This window comes from Aegilops tauschii, chromosome 4 (assembly GCF_002575655.3).
Source record: "Aegilops tauschii subsp. strangulata cultivar AL8/78 chromosome 4, Aet v6.0, whole genome shotgun sequence".
NCBI classification, from domain to species: domain Eukaryota; kingdom Viridiplantae; phylum Streptophyta; class Magnoliopsida; order Poales; family Poaceae; genus Aegilops; species Aegilops tauschii.
This window is the reverse complement of record NC_053038.3, coordinates 504,242,268-504,266,639: the sequence shown is the minus strand read 5'-3', so window position 1 is coordinate 504,266,639 and position 24,372 is coordinate 504,242,268. Positions and strand designations below refer to the sequence as shown.

Genomic DNA, 24,372 nt, shown 5'->3' with positions numbered 1-24,372 from the left:
TGGTGGCAGGCTGGCGTCAGGCCGGGGCCCCACGATCACCTTTAGTACCGGTTCGTGGCACAGACCGGTACTAAAGGGCTAACCTTTAGTACCGGTTCGTGCCATGAACCGGAAGTGAAGGGGTCTGACCTATAGTCCCGGTTGGAGACACAAACCAGGACTATAGGGCAAGTTTCAAACTCTACCCCCCCCCCCCCCCCCCCCCCCCCGTGTATTGCCATTTCAGTTTTGAAAAAAATCAAAAGAAAATGATAAAAACTTCAAAAAATAAAATCCTTCGAGAGGTAGTTATATTACTACATCTACTAGTTAGGAAAATTTGAAAACTTCAATTTGGACATGTTTTGCAAAAAGTGCAGGGAAAATGTAAAACGGCTATAACTTCTGCATACATGTCAGAAAAAAAACGTATAATATATCAAAAAATTCAGCACGAAAATCCGCATACGATTTTGACGGCCTACGACCTGTTTGCAATTTTTTAGAATCCTCAAATTCCAAAAGGAAAAAAAGATATGCTCAAATTTCAGTTTTTTTGGTTAAATCTGGTCAAACTATGGTCAAACTACTTATTCAAGAAATATTAATGTTACTAAATAATTATTCAAGAATATTAGTGTTACTAAATAATTATTTCAATTTTTTGAATTTTGGTCAAATCTGGTCAAACTATGGTCAAACTGTGGTCAAACTATGGTCAAACTATGGTCAAACTTATTCAAAAAATATTAGTGTTACTAAATAATTACTGTTTTTTAGAATAATAGTTTCAAACTCAAATGGTGAAACGTGTGACCTAATGCTCAAGCTAAACTGCTGAGGGTTAATAGGATTGTGAGCTTACATTTGTTAGGAAAACAACAAGTGCAGACTTGGAAAGTAGAGGGAATAGAACTCCGAAGTTAAGCGTGCTCAGGCTGGGGGAGTGAGAGGATGGGTGACCGGCCGGGAAGTTAGATGATTTGGAATGGGTGATCCACACTTGAGTAGTTAAGAGGGGTGATTAGAGACTAAATCATCAAATAATTCAGGAAATTGAAAATCGAAAAAAATTCAAATGTTTTTTTTTCAAAATTTTCAATTTTTTTTTCAAAAAACAAAAACCTTTAGTACCGGTTGGTAGGTACTAAAGGTCCCCCATACCACAGCGCGAGCTCACGCCACGTGGTGGGCCTTTAGTGGCGGTTCGTGCCGAACCGGTACTAAAGGGGGGGGGGCTTTAGTCTCCACTCTTTAGTGCCGGTTGCAGAACCGGCACTAAAGACCCTTATGAACTGGTGATAAAGCTTCATTTTCTACTAGTGATGACACGGAGGAGATACATATTAATGCTGATATGGCAGATAAATACCCAAGCCTTGTAACCATGCGAGTACTTAGTGCCCAGATGGGGGATGCCGAGATGCCTCAACGCCATAATCTATTTCAAACTAAGTTTGTTGTCAAAGGGCATTCCGTTCGTGTAATCATTGATGGTGGAAGTTGTAATAATTTGGCGAGTATAGAGATGGTAGAGAAGCTTTGCCTCACAACTACAAGACACCCCCATCCATACTACATCCAATGGTTCAACGACTGTGGTAAGTTGAAGGTAACGCGTCGTGTGGGAGTCTATTTTTCACTTGGTTCGTACCATGATTTTGTTGACTGTGATGTCGTTCCTATGCAAGCTTGTTCTTTATTGTTAGGCCGACATTGGCAATATGATAATAGGGTTACCCATCATGGTAGAACAAATTCGTACACTCTTGTGTTTAAAGGAAAAACCATTAACTTGCTTCCTATGACCCCCGATGAAATAATAAATGATGGAAAAGCTAAATCAACAGATCGTACTATGCATAGTATGCTTGCTATACATTCTGGAAATTTTTCACTGAGTGTCTCAACTTCTGATTTGCACATACCTTGTGGCAGTATAGTTCATTTCTGTCCCTATAATTCATAGTAGAATATGCGTGGGATAAAATTTATCATGATATTCAAAATGGTGTTATTAAGAAATCATCACACCTTCATGCGCTAACGCTTTTGGACCGGCCTATATGCGTTGCATCTATTTTTGCTTTGCTCTATGATGTGTTCCAGATAAATAAAAGCCGAGGACAGCTTTGTTTTCAAGGAAGGGAGGATGATGTGGACATAGCTATCATAAAAATGTCTACAAATATTACACGGAAAATTATTAACCAGGTACTTTCGTTCCTTTGGACATATTATTTAACTAACAGAAATATGATATTACACTCATGTTGCAATTTACTTGTACTCAGGAATAAAAGAAGGGAAGAAGCAAGGGAATACTTTGTTTTAAAATCAGATGGAGTAATCCTTGCATGCATGCCCACCGAACTATCCCATCCATCACTGATGTCACGTGGACTGCATAAGGAGCAAAGGACTTTTGATTTGAAACCATTGATCAATATCAGCGATGTGGGCCATGGGATTGTGGGCTGCGCCAAGCCTCCTCACGTGCCAGGGCCTGCAGCTTCAGCCTTTGTCCAACTCGTGGACAATTTCCTTCGATCAGCAGACCGGGTGGAACACGTCTACGTACTCGTCCGCGTCTGTACTCCTTCTAGCCTAGATTAGGGTTTAGACTCGGGTTTTGATTAGAGAAGTTTAGCTATATTGCTATTTTTATTTTTCTTCGCTCGTAGCGGCTAGTGCGACCGTTAAGACATCCTATTGGAACCCCATCTTGTGAGATTAATCTCATCTAGCATATTCGCAATTTTGAGATTGCTTGGCTATTATTTTTTTGCATGTTCTTCGATTTGCTTGCAGGAAAAATTCTTCGTGGATAGGTCGATCGCGCCGTTGGTTCGGTCGATAACGCCATGGAGTTGGTACAGCGATTGCCGTGGATATCAGTCTTGTACGGTTCTCCCTGTACGGTTGGTAGCCGGTTCGTGAGGGTCAAGTCCCAACCAAAATCGTAGTTATCTCCCCTCATCGAAAGATCGGGTCCCCAGTTCACATCACCGCCTCCCCTCGCGCTGCCAGCCATCTCCTCGTCCACCGCTGCCACCGACCATCCGCGGTGGCCGACGTCGGGAAGCGCTGCTGCTTTGGCGCTATCACCACCCGTCCCCTCTCGGCATTGCCCCTCTGCCTCCTCCCTCTCGTCGCCGCCCCTCTGTTGAGGATCGTAGCAGAATTTTAAAATTTCCTACGCATCACCAAGATCCATCTATGGAGTATACTAGCAACGAGGGGAAAGGAGTACATCTACATACCCTTGTAGATCGCGAGCGGAAGCGTTCCAATGAACGGGGTTGATGGAGTCGTACTCGCCGTGATCCAAATCACCGATGACCGAGTGCCGAACGGACGGCACCTCCGCGTTCAACACACGTACGGAGCAGCGACGTCTCCTCCTTCTTGATCCAGCAAGGGGGAAGGAGAGGTTGATGGAGATCCAGCAGCACGACGGCGTGGTGGTGGATGTAGCGGGGTCTCGGCAGGGCTTCGCCAAGCTTCTGCGAGAGGGAGAGGTGTTGCAGGGGGAGAGGGAGGCGCCAGGGGCTGTTGTGCTGCTGCCCTCCCTCCCCCCTTTATATAGGCCCCCTGGAGGGGGGGCGCCGGCCCTGGAAACCCATCTATGGGGGGGGGGGGGGCGGCCAAGGGGGGAAACTCCCCCCCAAGTCAAGTGGGGCGCCCCTCACCCCTAGGGTTTCCAACCCTAGGCGCAGGGGGAGGCCCAAGGGGGGCGCCCCAGCCCACTAGGGGCTGGTTCCCCTCCCACTTCAGCCCATGGGGCCCTCCAGGACAGGTGGCCCCACCCGGTGGACCCCCGGGACCCTTCCGGTGGTCCCGGTACAATACCGATAACTCCCGAAACTTTCCTGGTGGCCGAAACTTGACTTCCTATATATAATTCTTCACCTCCGGACCATTCCGGAACTCCTCGTGACGTCCGGGATCTCATCCGGGACTCCGAACAACTTTCGGGTTTCCGCATACTCATATCTCTACAACCCTAGCGTCACCGAACCTTAAGTGTGTAGACCCTACGGGTTCGGGAGACATGCAGACATGACCGAGACGCCTCTCCGGTCAATAACCAACAGCGGGATCTGGATACCCATGTTGGCTCCCACATGTTCCACGATGATCTCATCGGATGACCACGATGTCGAGGATTTAATCAATCCCGTATACAATTCCCTTTGTCAATCGGTATGTTACTTGCCCAAGATTCGATCGTCGGTATCCCAATACCTTGTTCAATCTCGTTACCGGCAAGTCTCTTTACTCGTACCGCAATGCATGATCCCGTGACTAACTCCTTAGTCACATTGAGCTCATTATGATGATGCATTACCGAGTGGGCCCAGAGATACCTCTCCGTCATACGGAGTGACAAATCCCAGTCTCGATCCATGCTAACCCAACAGACACTTTCGGAGATACCCGTAGTGCACCTTTATAGTCACCCAGTTACGATGTGACGTTTGGCACACCCAAAGCACTCCTACGGCATCCGGGAGTTACACGATCTCATGGTCTAAGGAAAAGATACTTGACATTGGAAAAGCTCTAGCAAACGAACTACACGATCTTTGAGCTATGCTTAGGATTGGGTCTTGTCCATCACATCATTAGGAATCATTCTCCTAATGATGTGATCCCGTTATCAATGACATCCAATGTCCATAGTCAGGAAACCATGACTATCTGTTGATCAACGAGCTAGTCAACTAGAGGCTTACTAGGGACACGTTGTGGTCTATATATTCACACATGTATTACGATTCCCGGATAACACAATTATAGCATGAACAATAGACAATTATCATGAACAAAGAAATATAATAATAACCATTTATTATTGCCTCTAGGGCATATTTCCAACACCCTCTACCTCCTCCCATCCCGTCACACGACCTCGCCACCCGGAAGACCACCCATGGTGAGCCGCCGCCGATCCACCCGCGCGAGGCGCCATTGATTATCCCTCGGACACGCTGTTGTGCGCAGACACGCCCGCGACTCCCCGGCTCATGCGCCGTCACGCCGACCACCTCCGGCCCTGACCTAGGGTTTGGTGGGCGAGCTCTTGAGAGCCGATCTCACGCCGACCCGAGGTGAACCGCGTCCCATCCATCACGTGAGCATCCTCTTCACTTGCCCCATTTCCTCCGTGTGTGTTCATCCGCTCGATAATTGATTAAATACGTCAGTCTGTTCATTTGCAGCGGGGCTGGATCCTAAGGGGCAGAGGTGCAATCCTGCAGAGCTGCTGGATCCGAAAATTAAAGGTAATTTAAGGCATGCTTTAGGTGATTTATGCTGCATCTCAGATTCATTGGTGCCATTTTTAGTTACTGTTGTTCAGGTGTGATTGGCCCGACGGCAACTCGGGCTTGCTGAGAACTAAGAGGCAGCAGCAGGGGGGAGAGGGAAATGGGGAAGCCTCTATGCCAGCGTGAGCGACGGTTCCCCAACGAGGCAGGGTTGTTCGACAACATGTCACCACCGAGCTGCTGTAAGTAAGGAATTTTTCCGGGTGGTATTTTGGTGGCCTTTCTTTGCTTGCGCCATCCTTTCTACATTATAAATTGATTGTATCGGATGCTGCAGTGACAATGGATTTTGGTCTATCCCTTGTGATTAACTGATGTCTGAACCATGGTATAAATGCCACGATCCAGTCAAGATTTACCTACAGCACTAACAGTGGAAGCATTATCTTTGTTCAGTTATGTACCTAAGAAAGCTCATGTAGGAATCTGAGGTAGATATGTAGGCGCACTCTCACACAAAGGAAGAGAGATGATAATTTGATGTCAAGGACTCATGGATGGAAATAAAAACACAAGCGGAAATTATTTACTCTTTTACGTAGTTTAAGTTATTGCTTTAGATGGCATTTCATCCTGCTATTCTAATATTATACCCCTATGTTCTTTGCAAGAAATACATTATTTGGTTCTTAGCTTGCTTAAACTCGGTGGTACTTTATCTTGCTCATACAGTTTAATTGATTTTGTGCAGGCCGAGATAATACCGATGCTCAATCCCGATCTGGATGTCTCATCTTTGAACATTAGAAACGCTGAGAAGTCCATGTAAGCTTGCCCATGCTGGTTCCGCGCGACATTATATCTCTGGACGTTCATACTTCCACAGCTCTAGACATGAACTTCCTGATATGGTAATAAAATTCTGGTGGAGAGACCTCCCATATTTATTAGACTTGCTTGCTTTGGCATGTTACTTCCTCTAAATTTTAAATAGGATATTCTTGGGAATGAGATGTAATTTTAGGAAATAATTTGTATTCAACACTTTATTTTATCCTGAAACTATTGATCTCTCTCTCTCTCTCTCTCTCTCTCTCTCTCTCTCTCTCTCTACGTACATCTACATATATCGCACCAGCTGTTCCAGGTAGAGTAGTAGTGGCCACAAAATTTTACTGAAATAATCATGCGAGATTACCAATGAAGAAAATTCTATAGAAGGATAGAATGCGGGTATAGATATTATAATATTTGGTGTCAGATATGTTTACTCAGATGATCCAAGAACTGAATGAACCATTGGAATAAAATACCTCTCTGTTGGCTTTAAAAATTGTACAGTCAACATGCTAATATTATGATTATATTATCCGCCCTGAAACTAAACTTTGTTTGGTGGTTGAGCTAGCAAAGATTGGGATTTTGATTTCTAACATGCATATCTTGCTTTTCCTCCATCTTACTATATGGTCTGTCCTTCCATCCTAATTCAGAAGCTTCACCCTTGGTCGAGGTGGCCGTTGTTTGTTTGCTTTTGTTTCTGTGTCATCTCACATATCACAGTTTGCTACTTGCAAGTGTGAGTACTCTCTCTGAGCTGTAAGATGCAACCCAAGACTGTATTTGTGTTCTGTTGGGGCGTGATCATTGGATGGTGGATTAGGATCAGTGCCTAACTATGTCCCTAGGATGTATATAATTTGGATTGCATAGTTCAGTTTTGTATCTCAGTCTAGATTTGGATTGAAAATAATTCCTTGCAAAAATTGATATGTTAGGAAACAAGCAAATGTGTAAGATATGTAGGTGCAATCTTTTTTTGTATAAGATAACTGGTTTATCTGTTTAGTTGATCCTTACTGTCGGTTGTCCATGACGGAAGTTTATGTTACTGTCGAAATTGATTAAGTTGAGTTTTCTAATGTTTGCCTCTTTCTAATATGAATTATCAGGTAAGGACTCCAGTCTAAATGTAATGTATAGTTCTAGGCTATGCAAATAAAATGAAGTACCTGCCTATTTTGAGCGAATGCCCTACTGGATGCCATTTCTTAAGTTACTTTGTACCTACAGAGAGCTCATTAGTGGATAAGTTCTATGGTGCATTGGGATTATATGTAGGAAGAATAAATGGCTTGATTAAATTGAGGAAACACTTTTACTGGATGCTTATGAAACTTAAATGGCAACTACAGTATAAAAGGAACAAAGATCAATGCCTGCATACGGATCAGTGACGATGAATGTAGGAGTATTAATTTCACCTCTATTTGCCATGGATGCTTATGGATCGGAGTCTGTTGGATTAGTATAAACATTACACATGTTGCCATTCCTTGCTTAATAAACATGCACGTTCTGCTCAAAGTCCTAATGCACTGAGTGCATGGTGTTTTGCTTTAGCCTTAGTCTTTTGTTCGGTAATTGATTACTTAGAGAGCCACAAGCTGCTTCTCCCTTAAACAAAATGACACTTCGTATAATTGATTACTCAGAGAGCCACAAGCGCAAGGAAATCTTAACATCCAGTTGGGTATTGCAGAGTGTGGTTTTCTGTAGCTCAGGCTACACGGTACCCCTTATCTTTGCCATCCATTTCTGCATCGCGATCCGTGCAGACGCATTTGTCTTTTTTGTTTTTCTCAAACGACACAACATATAAACTTCAAATTTTGCAGAACAACAATACATTCTAACTACAATCTGGGAAAAAACTTTCAGATTTTTTCATGCATTTTAAATACTTAAAATAATATTTTTAGTCAAACAAAATCTCATTTTCTATATTTATATCAGACCAAAAAATCTGAAAGTTTTTTCACACATTGATGTTCTAATGTTTGTTCGATCTGCAAAGTTTGAAGTTCATATGTTGTTTCATTTTAGAGAAAGAGAAAAGAGAAATCTTCTTGTTGTAAGTTAGTTGGAGAGTACGGATCTCAAAGCAAGGCTGAAGGGTTGAGGATAAGAGGTTCCATGTAGCCTGTGCTACAAAGGAACTTTGTGTTCCAAGAAGTAACAATTTTAGAAGACCTATACATGAGGTAACCACCGATTCCTTTACAATATCACTTACCCATGGAATAAACATTTCCAGTCCATCATTTTTTGTTGGATAGTTCTTGAACTTCTGTTTATTTGCTACAGTTGGACATATTATTCCCACAGTCATTAATTTCTGCATTCCAATATTTCTGTTAGTTTCAGGTACGATCCACTAACTGCTTTGGTGTTTATTTAGGGTTTGAAAAACATTCTGGACCACCGCATTGTTCAAAGTATGGAGTGATTTGTATACTTCGATAGAAAAATTTACAGATGGTTAGCTTTTTCGAGTATTCCGATTCGTAGTAGTCTGGAGGGAATTCACTTATATATTTGTGGTGCATAATTGTCATGATTCTTTCACCTATCCAGTCGATCATCGCTCACCATAGCCGCAGCTGCTCTGTGTCGCTGTTCCTCAGCCAAGATCGCGCCTCGGCCACCAAGTCGTCACCACTGGGAATCCCACATTTCTCGAGTATGGCATACCACTCTCGTCCTCTCGCCCGTCAGGGTTTTGTATCCATCAACCATTTCAGTCATGGGAGATTTGGTTTATGTGGCTCTCCATCGATGGAATGCCCATGAATGCACATATGAACATACATACATAGTTCTATTTTGCTTTAGAATTCCAGTGTCAGGTACCATCCCTCCATGAGGTTTTATCCAGCGTCTTTCTCTTTCCTTAATAATTGTTTCACTTTTGATTGAAGAAAATTTCATGGAGGTTGCTAATTTGCACTACTGACCATACGCTTATATTTTGGCATTTCTGAAGGACTACTATGAATGTTAAGAGTTAGAAATCCTAAGTGGATTGGGATATTGACATGCAGGGACCAAATTGGGTGCTGTTTTTCTACTCAATTCTGCTCCTGATGGTTTTGTGATTGACCAACGTGGTGGAAAGGGCAACGTACGCCAAGGCGCACTCCCCTCTCTCCCCCTCTTCACATGTACTCTTTTCCTGATTTAGATCTTTCTCAACATCTCATGCCACGAGTCAAAATGAGTAGCACTATTCATGTACATTCTAATCATGCGCATTAGCTTTGCTGGGTAGTAATGATTATAGATCCTTATTTCTGCATGTTTTAGACCATGTTCGGAGACCCGCCACTGCACCACTCCGCTCCCGGAGCTGGAGTTAAAAAGCACGGAGCTGGGAAATAGATGCTTCACAGCTCCTCGTATTTTTAGGAGCTGGAGTGACTCCGAGCAGGGCCTTAGTTTCCTGTTGTGCAGTTTGCTGTGGTGGCATTAATTCATATAATAAGTTAATAATCATGCCATGAGTGACTATGGGGCACTAGCACTAAGAGCCTTATTTTTTTCCTTCTGTTCTTCACTAATATATTCTTCTTAATTAGTTTCTTTAATTACCAATATAGGCCTTTAATTTGTGTGCACCTAATATTAAATCCTGAACAAAGTGAAATTATGTAGTGTTCAAAATTATAAAGTGTACTTAATTGCACATAATGTGCCTTATGGAAGAACTGAGCACCCATATTTTGTACTTAGAATTTAGAACTATACTTTGGTTGGTTTGGTTTAGTAATACTACTTGAGGCATCCTTTTGAAAATATATGTAAGAAGACCCGAATACTCATTCAAAGTGTTTTTGTATTAACATTCATATATATATGTAGCTCTGATAAGTGTTGGTGGGTTTAGTTTTTCAATACTATAGATGATGTTTTCTTTATAGAATAAGATGGAACTAAACATATCCAAAGTAACATTTAGAATTACTCAACTCTGACAAGCTTCGACAGCTTTACCTTTATAATACTCCCTCCGTCCCAAAATAAGTGTCGCTGATTCTACAACTTTATACTAAATCAGCGACACTTATTTTGAGAGGAGGGAGTACCATAGAGTTGATCGTGCCTTCTTATAATAGCATTCAGACTACCATATTTCCTCTTTGATAAGCTTACGAGAACAATCTTCAGCCTTTTATTTAATCTAATAGAAGAATAAAATAGAGTGAGTGATCACTTACATGTTCATAATCTTAAGGGTAGAAGCAATAATCTGCAGAAGGAACTATATGTTATAATCTGCAGAAGGAACTATATGTTTTGAGGAGGCGGAGTCACGCGCGAGAGCATGAGGTGTTCGCACCTGGTGACTTTCTTGAGACAAGCACAAGAGCATAAGGATCATGGCATGTAAGGAGTAGAGCAATTAGATGACCCAGTCAAACTATCAAGTACTCCCTCTATAACGAAATATAAGAGTGTTTAGATTATTACTTTAGTGATCTAAACGCTCTTATATTTCTTTACGGAGGGAGTATTAGACATTAGCATAACTAAGTAGGTTCTTTATCTCGCAACATCTCGCCAGCTCGCTTGAGCTATGTGATGACCCAACTATTCTATCTGTTTGGTTGTGATCCATCATCTCGGCTTACTTATTTGACAATATAATGACTCAACTGCTTCGGTTATAGCGCAGCTACTTAGGTTCTTTATCTCGTATCTCTCCTGTGGATCCTTTTGTCTATATAATGACTCGATATTTTGTGTCTACTATGTGATGACTTATCGTGTTGGTTTACTTTTGCCAAAAATGTTGCTTTGCTTTTGGTATGATCGATTGCACTGCCCTTTGGCATTGCATGGAGGGAAGTTTAAAATTTTAAACCTGATCTGCACACCAATGAATGGCAATGTTTATGCTATATCTTTGAATAGATTACTGTCGAGTATATGAATCAGTGAAGTGAGAGCATGTAGTCATGGTAGGGTAGGTATGATTTTATTTCAAGTTTTGTGTGAAACATCCTAGCAATTACTCATGTGGTTATATATATAATGATATATTTAGGATGGGCCTTCAGGTGTTGAGACCAGAAAATTGGAAAACTGAAATTTTTAATTGTATTAATTCCCTTGTTTCCATTTTTTGGAATTTCTTGCTTTTTTAACAGATGTTATGATTTCAAGGTCCATGGTCCTTCTGATGTTTTCTTCTATTGATTTACAGGTCCTTGCGGTTTTCATTCCCATGACTGTGCCATTCGCGTTTGTACAGGGTGAGCTCCGTTATGTTCGTCTATTTACTCGGTGGTTACTAGAGAATATATTTCATGTGCCCTGTCTTGGTTGATAGTGTATCCTGCTCTTGCTTTCTTACCGTCGAGGAGATGGATAGATATAGATTCTAGGTATGTCCTTGGTCCTTGCAAAAGAGTTTCTTTTGCCGCCTTCATTGCTTTATTTGGTACCTTGGTCTTTTCCACTGTTGATCAGGAGACACATTTGGCATCAACCCCTGTCCTTGCTCTTTGCAGAGGAGGTTTTTGTTCTTTTCCTCGATGGATGTACATTTTGATCATCTACTGACCATTATGTCTTCCCAACCTGCAGTATTTCTCGGTTCGCTATACAGAGATGGAGCTTGCAAAACACATTAATTTACCGGCCGATGGCCTGTGGGCTGAACTCGTGTGTGGATGCGCAACTGGGCAAGTCCGTCTGATGAAAGGTGTGGACGGAAGAGCGACAATAACTACGAGGTTGGTCAAAGATTGAAAGAAATCTCTTATGTGTCTTCGGCTTCGACACTATGCATAGGAAGCCGTTGTTGATAAACCAATCTTTGAGAAGGTTAGTTCAAGGTTCATAACTCTGTTGTCAATGGAGAAAATGTTGTTTGAAGTGACTAAACTAACTACTCATAGCAGGTTCATGTGGTGTGGCGTATGGAAGGTTGAATGTCAAGGCGATCAGGTGGATCTATCAAAAAAATATGCTTGTGTGGAACTACATATGTTCTTTGTTGCTGCTGTGGCTTGATTTTGCCGTATGAAAAGTATATTGTCTGTATCAAACTTGATGTGGATTGACGAATGGTTCTACTGACAAAATTCCTCATGGTTGCTTTGCATTTGCTACATGTATTTGCCTTCCCTTCTGCCATGACTTTGATAAATGATCATATACGAAGTTGCAATAATATTGTGGTTTGTTTAGATGCTAGGACTGAACATTCAGGCAGGCACCACGCGGCAAGGCGCATTTCCGATCTAGTTACTTACAAGCCAGACCCCAGCATTGAGTATGCCTTCCCTCCTTCTGTACACAGTGTGTTACTCTATATGAAACACGTATCATTATCTTACATAAACTTACGTATGTCTATCCCCTAAAATAACTTGCATATTTCTATCATTTAATCTTATAAAAACTGAACGTTTCTATCTTTTTAAATCCACATTCCTATGTCGATGAACGCGGTATTACGAATTATGTAATGTCAGTTACCAGTCAATGTCTGATGATCTCAATTTTTTACAGAACTTTCCTCAAATAAAAGTTGATACACCTTTCCTCAGTCAATTATGAGTCCACATGCTTGTGTTAGGCTGTAGTATGGCTCTATTATTCTTTTAGTGCTTCACTACACATTGAAGGAGCGTGGCTTCGGTTTTAATATGATGGCACTCTTTGGTCTGTATTGTGATTTGAACTAAGTGCAGGTTTGAAATACCAGAATGGTTAAGCCATATATTTTAGATGTCCACTATTTGCCACTACCCCTTTGATGGGCTAGATTATTTTCTACACAATTCCGTCATGTTCAGTCTGGACTATCATAATAGTTTATTTATTGTGAGTTGTACATATTGTTATATACAGGAGAGTTGCTCCTAGGTAAATCATACTAGAGCGGAAAACATAGTATGGATGAACTGGCCACAAAAGTCACCAACATCATAGCTGTGTAGCAAAACCATTCCTGACTCCCTCAAATACAAACCTATAATGTTTTTAGTTTATGAAAACACATGCTCTCCATTCTCACCCGAAATGTCATATATTGTTCGTTTATTAGCCCAACCGGAAGATTTGGGTAGCAAACATGGGTAACTGTGCATGAGAAGAAAATATTAGTCATTTTATTTTGAACTTTACATTGGTCAGAACTTAACTATAAGCCATTTATATCACAAAGCCTATATGAAGAATGGAACTTTGAACTTGACTTAGCAGAACAATTTGAAGGCGGATTTTGCTACTCCGAGCATGGTTACTACCTACTGATTTAATAAACTCTGCAGGTTTTTGTTCGCAAGGATGAACTAATTAACAACATGTGTCCACATTTGTTGAACAAATACAAATCATGATCAGCTGCGAGAACTCAGGCCGGTGCAGACTGGCATAGCGTACCTGTGTGAACACATATTGTGCTAGCAAGATTTTACGTGGGCGCATACATGTGTATGTGCCTCATTTGGGCAACTTGGTTCTACTATCGCAAATGCCCACGTAACACTTGCAGTATAGTTGGGTAGAAGTCGTAAGCCCATTAGGTGTACCTGTGGCCAGACTTGGCTTCGTCACATGCCATATTGGTAGTGCATTGACAGAATTGAAGTGATCCTTTGTGTGTGGAAAGTACGTACAATATAGCACTGGCTTCATTGTATTGTGAAAAACCAATGCAGTTACTATTTGTTGCTTTTCAATCTTTTATTGCATTGCTTCATGCTTGCTTGAGAAGGATAACTTTGCTGACTGTTGTTGCGTGTTGATCATCATGAAACACGATAATGTGAATCATCACAATGATTTATCGATGCAGCAAAGCGCATGTTTGTTTCTTTTATTATCCCAATCATACCTAGCCAAACAGGCCGGCCCGACCCACTGTAAACGTGCCTAGCACGGCATGGCCCGCTGAGGGAGTCCTAGAATAGGGGGTCCTCGGGTGTCCAGGCTATTTGATATGGGCCGGAGTGATGAGCCATGAAGATACAAGGCGAAAGACCTTCCCCGTGTCTGGGTGGGACTCTACTATGCGTAGACGACAAGATTGGTGTCCGGATATATGATTTCCTTCCTTCGCAAACCGACTCTGTGTAACCCTAGACCCCTCTGGTGTGTATATAAACCGGAGGGTTTAGTCCGTAGAGGCTATCAGAATTCATATAGGCTAGACAACTAGGGTTTAGCCATTACGATCTTGAGGTAGATCAACTCTTGTAACCCCTATACTCATCAAAGTCAATCAAGCAGGAAGTAGGGTTTTACCTCCATTAAGAGGGCCCGAACCTGGGTAAACATCGTGTCCCCTTTGTCTCCTGTTACCTTCGATCCTTAGACACACAGTTCGGACCCCCTACCCGAGATCGGCCGGTTTTGACACCGACATTGGTGCTTCCATTAAGAGTTCCTTTGTGTTGTCGATAGAAGGATCGATGGCTCGCCTTGTCATTAATGATGATATTACTTCTGGAAGGGCCCTAACTCCAGGACAGGTCCTCCAGCTCGGCGGTTTTACTGTGGGGGCTCGTCCGGCCGTTAAGCAGCGGCGGCCCCCACAATCGTCAAACATCATCTCCACATCAGCCTCGAACACTCCGAAAAGATGGATCCGGCAGACGTCTCATCCTTAAACAAGCTGCTAGATCGCATCGCTGCCCTGGGGGTCGCAATAGACTATGATCGAATTGGGCTTAAACCAGATCAGAGGGAGATCAAATCCCCACCGATCACCCATCTGGTAGCGGTTGCCGAGGAACGAGCCGAGAACGCTTCTTCTCCTAAGTTAAGAACTAGCTATGTTCGGATTTCCGAGCCCTAGGAGCCGGATACTCTTCCTCAGGAAGAAACTTCATGTCCTTCGAACATAGGATCAGGCATTGAGCCCGGAAGCCATCTGGACCTTCCTGGTCCTGAACTGGTGACCTCGGAGATTCTTCAAGCTCCAGATTCAATCTTGGGACAGGATCCGGGTTTTAGCTCACCCACCCACCACAATCAATATTCTCCAAGAATTCAGGCCATCCAGACATATGTGACCTAATGTATGTACGGCAGCAACCTCAGAAAACAGTCCATCACTTTTGGGCCAGGTTCCTCCTTGTTAAAAACAAATCAAAGATTGCTGCGACGACGACGCGGTTTCAGTTTTCTACCGTAACTGTACGGACGAGGGAATTCTTAATGCCCTCAACTGCCGCCGCATACAACACTTCACAGATTTGGCACATATAGTACAGAAGTACTGCACGATGGAAAGCGCATGGAAAGCCCAGACAGCCCGGTGGGAACCCCCTGCCTTTAAGCAACCCACCGTGCGAACAAAACGGATGCACCCTTATGAAGCATCCGACAACAAGCCCTTTGACAGGAAAAACAAACCCTTCACGGGATATAGAACTGTCCTTGATGAACTGCTCGACAAGCCCTGTCAGATACATACGACGCCGAGTACCGAACCAACGCATAGCCTTCGGGCATGTTGGGTACTCCGGCAAGTGGCTAAGAGCGGCGAGGCTATCCTCACCAGTACTACTCCAGAGAAGTATTCTTCGGATGACAATGATCTCAACGTCTTTACGGTCTCTGAGACCTTTTCTTCAAATAATCGGTGCAAACGGGCACTCCGCGACCTCGCCGAAGTCAATCAAGCAACCGCAATCAACCCTTTGAGCGATACTGCCATAACTTTCGCCGCCGACGATGAACCTAGGGCCCGATCAGTCCAAGCACCAGCTGTGCCCTGGTCTTAATTAGCAGCGCTTTTCTGGAACGCGCTACTATTAATTAGCTATAGCGGTTTCCTAGCCCCGCGCCACTGCTATATCTTTCATCACCCCCCGCTTCCTACCCCGTTTCAGTTTCAATAAACTGCAATTTCCAGATACTAGGTACTACTAGATATCAATTTCATAAAGCATTATAGGTACTAGGTAGTACTCCCTCCGTTCCAAATTACTCATCGTGGTTTTAGTTCAAATTTGAACTAAAACCACGACGAGTAATTTGGAACGGAGGGAGTACTAGATAACAATTTCATATATAGTCAACATGCATCCTCAAGCAGTACTAGGTGATATCGACGACGATCATCATATGTAGTTCTAGATGATATCGACGACGATCATCATATGTAGTTCTAGATGATATCGACGACGATCATCATATGTAGTTCTACATGATATCGACGACGATCATCATATGTAGTTCTAGATGATATCGACGACGATCATCATATGTAGTTCTAGATGATATAGCCACACACACATATGTAGTTCTAGATGATATCGACGACGAGCATCATCCTCAAGCCTGGGCGGTGGGTGTTCCTGATAGTAATTAGGATGGCCTATCCAACACGAAGATTCTTGCCAACGAGGAATCTCTTCCACCCAACCGATTTTAAGTGTGTGCGACCGTCCGTGTCCATGCGGTAAGTACAGGTGGTGACAGAGCCCCTTGCGGTAAGGCGTAGTCCAGCTGAGCCTTCTTCAGCAAGCTCGATACCACAACTCACAGATAGGCTCTTTGGCAATTTCTGAATAAAAAAACATATCAATTAATAAATAGCCTCGCACATACTCTTGCAAATATATTTCTATTAAGTATAGATTTCTACACTATCAAAAGACACAGTACTACACATTTGTACTAAGCATGAATTCTACTAATAAGTATATATGGATTATCTACACTATTAATAGTTCCTTGGATTCTACACTAATAAGCATATGATCGGACTCTACACTAAAGCATATCATCGACTAGATTCCACACAACATATCATTGGACTCTACACTAAGCATATGATCGGATAATATGCATTTGTAAGTATAACATACCATATCATGCCGATCGACCATGGTACTTGTCAGGCGGGTCACGAATGGCACCCCGACAAAGTCCTTGATGCACCCTTATGAAGCATCCGACAACAAGCCCTTTGACAGGAAAAACAAACCCTTCACGGGATATAGAACTGTCCTTGATGAACTGCTCGACAAGCCCTGTCAGATACATACGACGCCGAGTACCGAACCAATGCATATCCTTCGGGCATGTTGGGTACTCCGGCAAGTGGCTAAGAGCGGCGAGGCTATCCTCACCAGTACTACTCCAGAGAAGTATTCTTCGGATGACGACGATCTCAACGTCTTTACGGTCTTTGAGACATTTTCTTCAAATAATCGGCGCAAACGGGCACTCCGCGACCTCGCCGAAGTCAATCAAGCAACCGCAATGAACCCTTGGAGCGATACGGCCATAACTTTCACCGCCGACGATGAACCAAGGGCCCGATCAGTCCAAGCACCAGCTGTGCCCTAGTCTTAAACCCAATTGTAGATAGCTTTCGACTCACCAAAGTGCTCATGGACGGCGGTAGCGGACTTAACCTCATCTACGAAGATACGCTCGACAAAATGCAAATGGACAAGTGTCGCATCGAGAAAAGTAGTACCACCTTTCGAGGTATTATCCCCAGCCAAGAGGCACGATGTTCGGGGAAAATTAAACTCGATGTGGTATTCGGCACACCTGATAACTACACGTTTGAAGAGTTGCTCTTCCACGTGGCCCCTTTCAATAGCGGATATCACGCCCTTTTAGGGCGGGACGCCTTCAGACGCTTCCAAGCCATACCCCATTACGGGTACATGAAGCTTAAAATGCCAGGGCCCAACGGAGTAATCACTATCACCAGTGATCCAGATATAGCACTCCGCTCCAAAAACAAAACCGCATCCTTGGCCCTCGAGGCACTATCCAAGGCCCTCGCGGCCGAAGAGTTAACAACTCTGCGTTCCACAGTGGACAAAGACGACATAATCCTCGACAAGAGGCCCAAATCCACATCCTTCAAACCAGTAGATGAAATAGTCAAATTTCAAGTGCACCCGATGGATCCTACAACATCCATTGGAGCCCAGCTGGATCCGACGGTCGACGCCGCCCTACGAGCGTTCCTGCACAAAAATTGGGACATCTTCGCCTGGCATCCTTCGGACATGCCCGGAATCCCACGTAGACTAGCCGAACATAGCCTCAACATAATAAAGGGATTCAAACCAGTCAAACAAATGCTGCGGTGATTTTCTGAGCCCAAACGACAAGCTATGGGAGAAGAGCTAGCCAAACTACTTGAGGCCGGGTTCATTAGAGAAATCAAGCACCCGGACTGGCTAGCTAACCTGGTCATGGTTCCAAAGAAGGATAAATCCTGGCGCCTTTGTGTCAATTTCAAAGACTTCACTAAGGCTTGCCCCAAGGATCCCTTCCCATTGCCCCGCATTGACCAAATCATTGACGCGACTGCAGGACACGACTCATTGTGTTTCTTCGACACCTATTCCGGATACCATCAAATCAAGATGAAGGAGTCCGACCAGGCGGCAACGGCATTTACCCCGTACGGGCCTTTCTGCTTCAACACTATGCCTTTCGGGCTCAAAAACGCCGGCGCCACTTACCAACGCACGATTCAAACATGTCTGGAAAAGCAAATTCGCAAGACAGTGGAGGCATATGTGGATGACGTAGTCATCAAGACTAAACATGTCGAATCATTGGTTACGCCTCACATTCGACAACCTCCAAACATATGACATACGGCTCAATTCGGAAAAATGTGTCTTCGGCGTTCCAGCCAGGAAACTACTCGGGTTCATTGTTTCCAATAGAGGAATCGAAGCGAACCCAGCCAAAATCCGAGCCCTGTTACAATTGGCAACGCCAACAGACTTAAAGCAGGTCCAAAAGCTAGCTGGGTGTGTGGCAGCCTTGAGCCGCTTCATCTCCAGATTGGGAGAAAAGGCGCTGCCACTTTATCGATTGCTCTGGCACACTGACCACTTCGAATGGACGGATGCGGCTACAGCGGGATTGGAAGAAATAAAGACTTTGTTGGTAAGCAACCCAATCCTAGCCGCACCAAGTGTTGGCGAGCCTATGTTGCTCTCCTATCTGCGACTCACCAGGTGGTGAGCGCCGTACTCGTCGTCGAACGAGAGGAAGAGGGACATAAATTCCCAATCCAGAAACCAGACTATGTATCGACGGTCCTTACACCATGAAAATCTCGATACCCGCACTATCAGAAGATAACATATGCGGTCTTCATGGCGTCCCGAAAGCTGCAGCAATACTTTCAAGAGTGTTCGATCACGGTGGCATCTGAAGTACCACTCAATGACATCATAAATAACCGGGACGCCACCGGCCGCATAGCCAAATGGGCCATCGAGCTCTTACCATTTGAAATAACATACAAGCCACGCCGAGCTATTAAATCTCAGGTGCTGGCCGACTTTGTCGCTGAATGGACGGAAGCCGAGCTCCCGAAAGAGTACAACACCTACTCCAACTAGATCATGTACTTTGACGGCTCTAAAATGTTAGCCGGACTGGGGGCTGGCGTCATCTTGACATCCCCTATAGGGGACACAGTCCGCTACGTGCTCCAAATCATGTATACAGATTCCAACAACGTAGCCAAATATGAGGCATTATTACAGGGTCTCCGAATGGATGTCTCTATGGGCATACAACGCCTAGAGGTGCGTGGGGATTCAAACCTCACAATATCCCAAATAAATGGGGAATTCAATGCAAAAGACCCAAAAATGGCGGCATATCGAAGTGCCGTACTTAAAATATCAGCTCGATTTGAGGGGCTCGAGTTCCATCACGTTGCTTTAGACAGTAATCAGGCAGCGGACATCCTTGCACGAATGGGCGCTAAGCGCGACCCCGTCCCGCCTAACACCTTCGTGGAAAGGCTCTTCAAGCCATCCGTGGTATGGCAGGACAAGAGCGGAAATACTACTCCGGAGCCGATCATACCCCCAGCAGCCGAACACAATTCCTATATCATCGGGGGCTCAGGCACCGAAATGACACTGATACGTCTCCAACGTATCTATAATTTTTATATTATTGGTCTTTATTATACACTTTTATATTATTTTTGGGACTAACCTATTAACCGGAGGCCCAGCCCAGAATTGCTGTTTTTTGCCTATTTCAGAGTTTCGCAGAAAAAGAATATCAAACGGAGTCCAAACGGAATGAAACCTTCGGGAACATGATTTTTGGAATGAACGTGATCCAGAGGACTTGGACCCTACGTCAAGAATGCTACTAGGAAGGCACGAGGTAGGGGGGCGCGCCTACCCCCCCGGGCGCGCCCTCCACCCTCGTGGGGCCCATGTTGCTCCACCGACGCACTTCTTCCTCCTATATATACATACGTACCACCAAACTACCAAATACGGAGCCAAAAACCTAATTCCACCGCTGCAACCTTCTGTACCCGTGAGATCCCATCTTGGGGCCTTTTCTGGAGCTCTGCCGGAGAGGGCATCGATCACGGAGGGCTTCTACATCAACACCATAGCCTCTCCGATGATGTGTGAGTAGTTTACCTCAGACCTTCGGGTCCATAGTTATTACCTAGATGGATTCTTCTCTCTCTTTGGATCTCAATACAAAGTTCTCCTCGATTCTCTTGGAGATCTATTCGATGTAATCTTCTTTTGCGGTGTGTTTGTCGAGATCCGATGAATTGTGGGTTTATGATCAAGATTATCTATGAACAATAGTTGAATCTCCTCTGAATTCTTTTATGTATGATTGGTTATCTTTGCAAGTCTCTTCGAATTATCAGTTTGGTTGGCCTACTAGATTGATCTTTCTTGCAATGGGAGAAGTGCTTAGCTTTGGGTTCAATCTTGCGGTGTCCTTTCCCAGTGACAGCAGGGGCAGCAAGGCACGTATTGTATTTTTGCCATCGAGGATAAAAAGATGGGGTTTATATCATATTGCATGAGTTTATCCCTCTACATCATGTCATCTTACTTAAAGCGTTACTCTGTTCTTTTGAACTTAATACTCTAGATGCATGCTGGATAGCGGTCGATGTGTGGAGTAATAGTAGTAGATGCAGGCAGGAGTCGGTCTACTTGTCGCGGATGTGATTCCTATATACATGATCATACCTAGATATTCTCATAACTATTCTCAATTCTGTCAATTGCTCAACAGTAATTTGTTTACCCACCGTAATACTTATGCTCTCGAGAGAAGCCACTAGTGAAACCTATGCCCCCCAGGTCTATTTCCCATCATATTAATCTCCCGTCAACAAGCTATTTCTGACACTGTTTATTTTGCTTTCTTTACTTTGCATCTTTATCATAAAAATACCAAAAATATTATCTTATCATATCTATCAGATCTCACTTTCGTAAGTGACCGTGAAGGGATTGACAACCCCTTTATTGCGTTGGTTGCGACGATTTTATTTGTTTGTGTAGGTGCGAGGGACTCGTGCGTTGCCTCCTATTGGATTGATACCTTGGTTCTCAAAAACTGAGGGAAATACTTACGGTGCTTTACTGCATCACCGTTTCCTCTTCAAGGGAAAACCAACGCAGTGCTCAAGAGGTAGCAGACACCTTCCGCCCGTGTAATCATGGCCGTCATTGATCCATGGACCGAACCCTTCCTGGCCTACCTTAATAGGTAGGAGCTCCCGGATGACTAGGATGAGGCCCGTCGCATAGTTCGACGCTCTAAAGCCTATAAAGTTCACGAAGGTGGACTCTACAAGAAAAGCACTACTGGAGTCCTTCAAAGATGCATCTCCGAAGAGGAGGGGCGGCAGCTCTTGGCTGAAATACATGCTGGCTTAGGTGGCCATCACGCCACAGCTCGGGCCCTTGTAAGCAAGGCCTTCCGTACAGGTTTCTTTTGGCCAACGACCCGGGCAGACGCACAGGCCTGGTGCAATGCTGTGTGGGATGTCAGCTTTTCGCCAATCAAAGCCACATGCCACCCACCGCCTTAAGAACAATCCCCATCACTTGGCCTTTTGCGGTCTGGGGGCTAGACATGGTTGGATCCCTTAAAGGGGGAAGCCATAAGAAGAAATATTTTCTGGTTATGGTGGATAAATTCACTAAGTGGATAGAGGCCAAACTGGTCAAAACGGCTGAAGTTGGGCCAGTGATTGATTTTATATCCGGCGTTGTGCACCGTTATGGTGTCCCACACAGCATTATCACTGACAATGGTTCCAATTTCATAGCTGATGAGGTGAAAAATTGGTGTGCTAACTTGGGCATTAAGCTCGATTATGCCTATGTATACCACCCTCAAACAAATGGTCAGGTCGAACGGGCTAATGGCCTGATAATGAGCGGCATCAAGCCCAGATTAGTGCGATCCCTACGGGAGTCAGATAAACACTGGGTCGAGGAACTCGATTCCATACTCTGGGGATTGCGAACTACGCCCAATCGCACGACAGGATATACACCCTTTTTCATGGTGTACGGCGCAGAGGCTATCTTGCCCTGCGACATTATTTATGACTCACCTCGAGTGCGCATGTATGAAGAGAGAGAAGTCGAGCTCGATCGACAGGACGGACCGGAGGAGGAGCGTGATATCGCAAGAGCCTGTTCCGCATTTTATCAACAACAGGCTCGGAGATACCAAAGCAGAGAAGTGCATGCCAAGACTTATAATGTCGGCAAACTCGTTTTACGCCTCCCAGAGAAGAAGAAGGACAAGCTCAAATCAAAATGGGAGGGCCACTTCATTATAGATGAAGTTCTCACAGGAGGAGCCTATCGCCTTCGCAATGCATCGGATAATCGCCTAGAGACGAATCCATGGAACGCTGCTCGGCTCCGAAGATTCTAGGCATCAGTACGGCCTTATTTCTTTTCTGTCCTCCTTTTTCCCCTCTCTCTTCTTCACTTATTTTTTTGTTTTTATACGTTTCCCAGGATATGTTCGGAGAAGCCAAACTCTTGAGGGGTACACATCCTTAAATGTATACACCCCACCATGACTGGAGGCTTCTTTAACTGGAGCTTATTACTATTCAGAGCCTGGAGCTCACAATTTCTATGTCGTTTGATCATCTACACTCTTTTGCCATTATATGCACCTCTATGACTTAAGTTTTTGCCAAGCTGGGTTGCCTCACTCCTGTGTTTACGCCCTACGTTCCTGATTGTTCGGCTAGGGCGTAAAGGGAGCACCTCTGCGATTGTTACAACCGGGTAATCCGGACCTGTACCTCAGACGGGTGAAGCCGAAAGCTAGCGTTCTTAAGAGAATAATTGGTCGGCAATCAAACGATAGATCGTTACATCCCTGTAACCCTTCAAAAAATACGGGACAGTTTTTGCCATACGGACCAAAACCAAGGCATGCATAATTAAAGCATGCTAACCCAAGGAAAGGAACCCTTAACGGAACAATTCTCCTTGGAAGATGTTTCTTACATATGTAATATAACATACCTCCCGAAGCAAATCTTTGTCTGTTAGAGCACAATGACCGGGTTGCCTGGTTTCCGGACATAGTGAATGCTTCTTGAATTTCACAATAGTATCCGGAAACACTCCATCATTTTGGTTTGGATGTCAAAGTCGAAAGCCCGTGATGACAATTTTTTACATGATCGGTTGAAGATACAGGATGATCATACAGTACATTAATACATTGAATCAAACACCTATTCCTTTTCTATCCCATCTATAAGACTGTCTAACCTACGGTCTTCTTGCGAATATTTCGCCGCTATCATTACTTGGTCATACACCAAGTTCACCAGAATTTCTTTCCCGTTCGGTCCCTGCGGCCCCACTCGGGCCATATGATTCGGATCTAGCTTGGTAAATCATGTTTTTACCATTACCCAGGCTTCTCGTGTGCCTTCGCGGCAGGCAAAAATCTTCCATAGCTCAAAGCGGCACCGGGCACCTTTGAACAGGTTTGCCAAACCCTCCATACTTTCTGGAGGAATATCGGATGGCCATAATGCCTTGGCCATACTCTTCATGGACTTCCGAGCCCGCCCACGCACCATGGACAGTTCCTTCAGCACGTCACCTTGAAATCCAGACACTTCTTTGTCCAGTCGACTAGTTAGTAGACCTGCAACAACAGAATTATGACATTCCGAATTATGGACCCAACATGAGTCTCTCTGATGGTTTTAAAAGACATACCGAACATGCCGCCCTTCAAATTTCCATTCTCTTTTTGAGCGGCCGATAGCTGGGCCTTTAAGCTCTCTATCTCTTCAGATTGTTTGTCTTTTTTCTCCTCATGTTTCTTCTTCTCGGAAGTAGTCACTGCGGCCTTTTTCATTTCTGCTAGTTCGGCGGTGATGGCATTCAGCTGCGTCTGGTTTGTTTTCATTTCCTGGGATAGCGCAGCGTTCTTCTCCTTGAGAACCTATAGGTCATATCGATCCTTAAATCGGTTAGCTGCA

The 24,372-nt window shown here is 44.1% G+C and overlaps 1 protein-coding gene across 17 annotated transcripts; it reads left to right on the top strand.

The window, feature by feature from the left end:
- Nucleotides 1–4,869: 4,869 nt before the first annotated feature.
- On the top strand, nucleotides 4,870–12,286 carry LOC120963147 (uncharacterized). Of its 17 annotated transcripts, none has more exons than XR_012182654.1 (10): nucleotides 4,870–5,116; nucleotides 5,205–5,267; nucleotides 5,331–5,494; nucleotides 6,004–6,077; nucleotides 8,139–8,296; nucleotides 8,494–8,775; nucleotides 9,137–10,478; nucleotides 11,299–11,347; nucleotides 11,682–11,921; nucleotides 11,999–12,286. XR_012182654.1 is itself a non-coding variant. In XM_073497155.1 (10 exons), the coding sequence occupies exons 5-9, from the start codon at nucleotides 8,649–8,651 to the stop codon at nucleotides 11,791–11,793; spliced, it is 423 nt and encodes a 140-aa protein (XP_073353256.1). In that variant the 5' UTR covers nucleotides 4,870–5,116; nucleotides 5,205–5,267; nucleotides 5,331–5,494; nucleotides 6,004–8,296; nucleotides 8,494–8,648; the 3' UTR covers nucleotides 11,794–11,921; nucleotides 11,999–12,286. The 17 variants fall into 17 exon arrangements, 1 of the variants encoding a protein (XP_073353256.1); XR_012182648.1 differs by having other exon boundaries at nucleotides 6,004–6,163; XR_006663150.2 differs by having other exon boundaries at nucleotides 6,004–8,296; nucleotides 8,494–8,573; nucleotides 8,670–8,775.
- The last annotated feature ends 12,086 nt before the right edge of the window (nucleotides 12,287–24,372 follow it).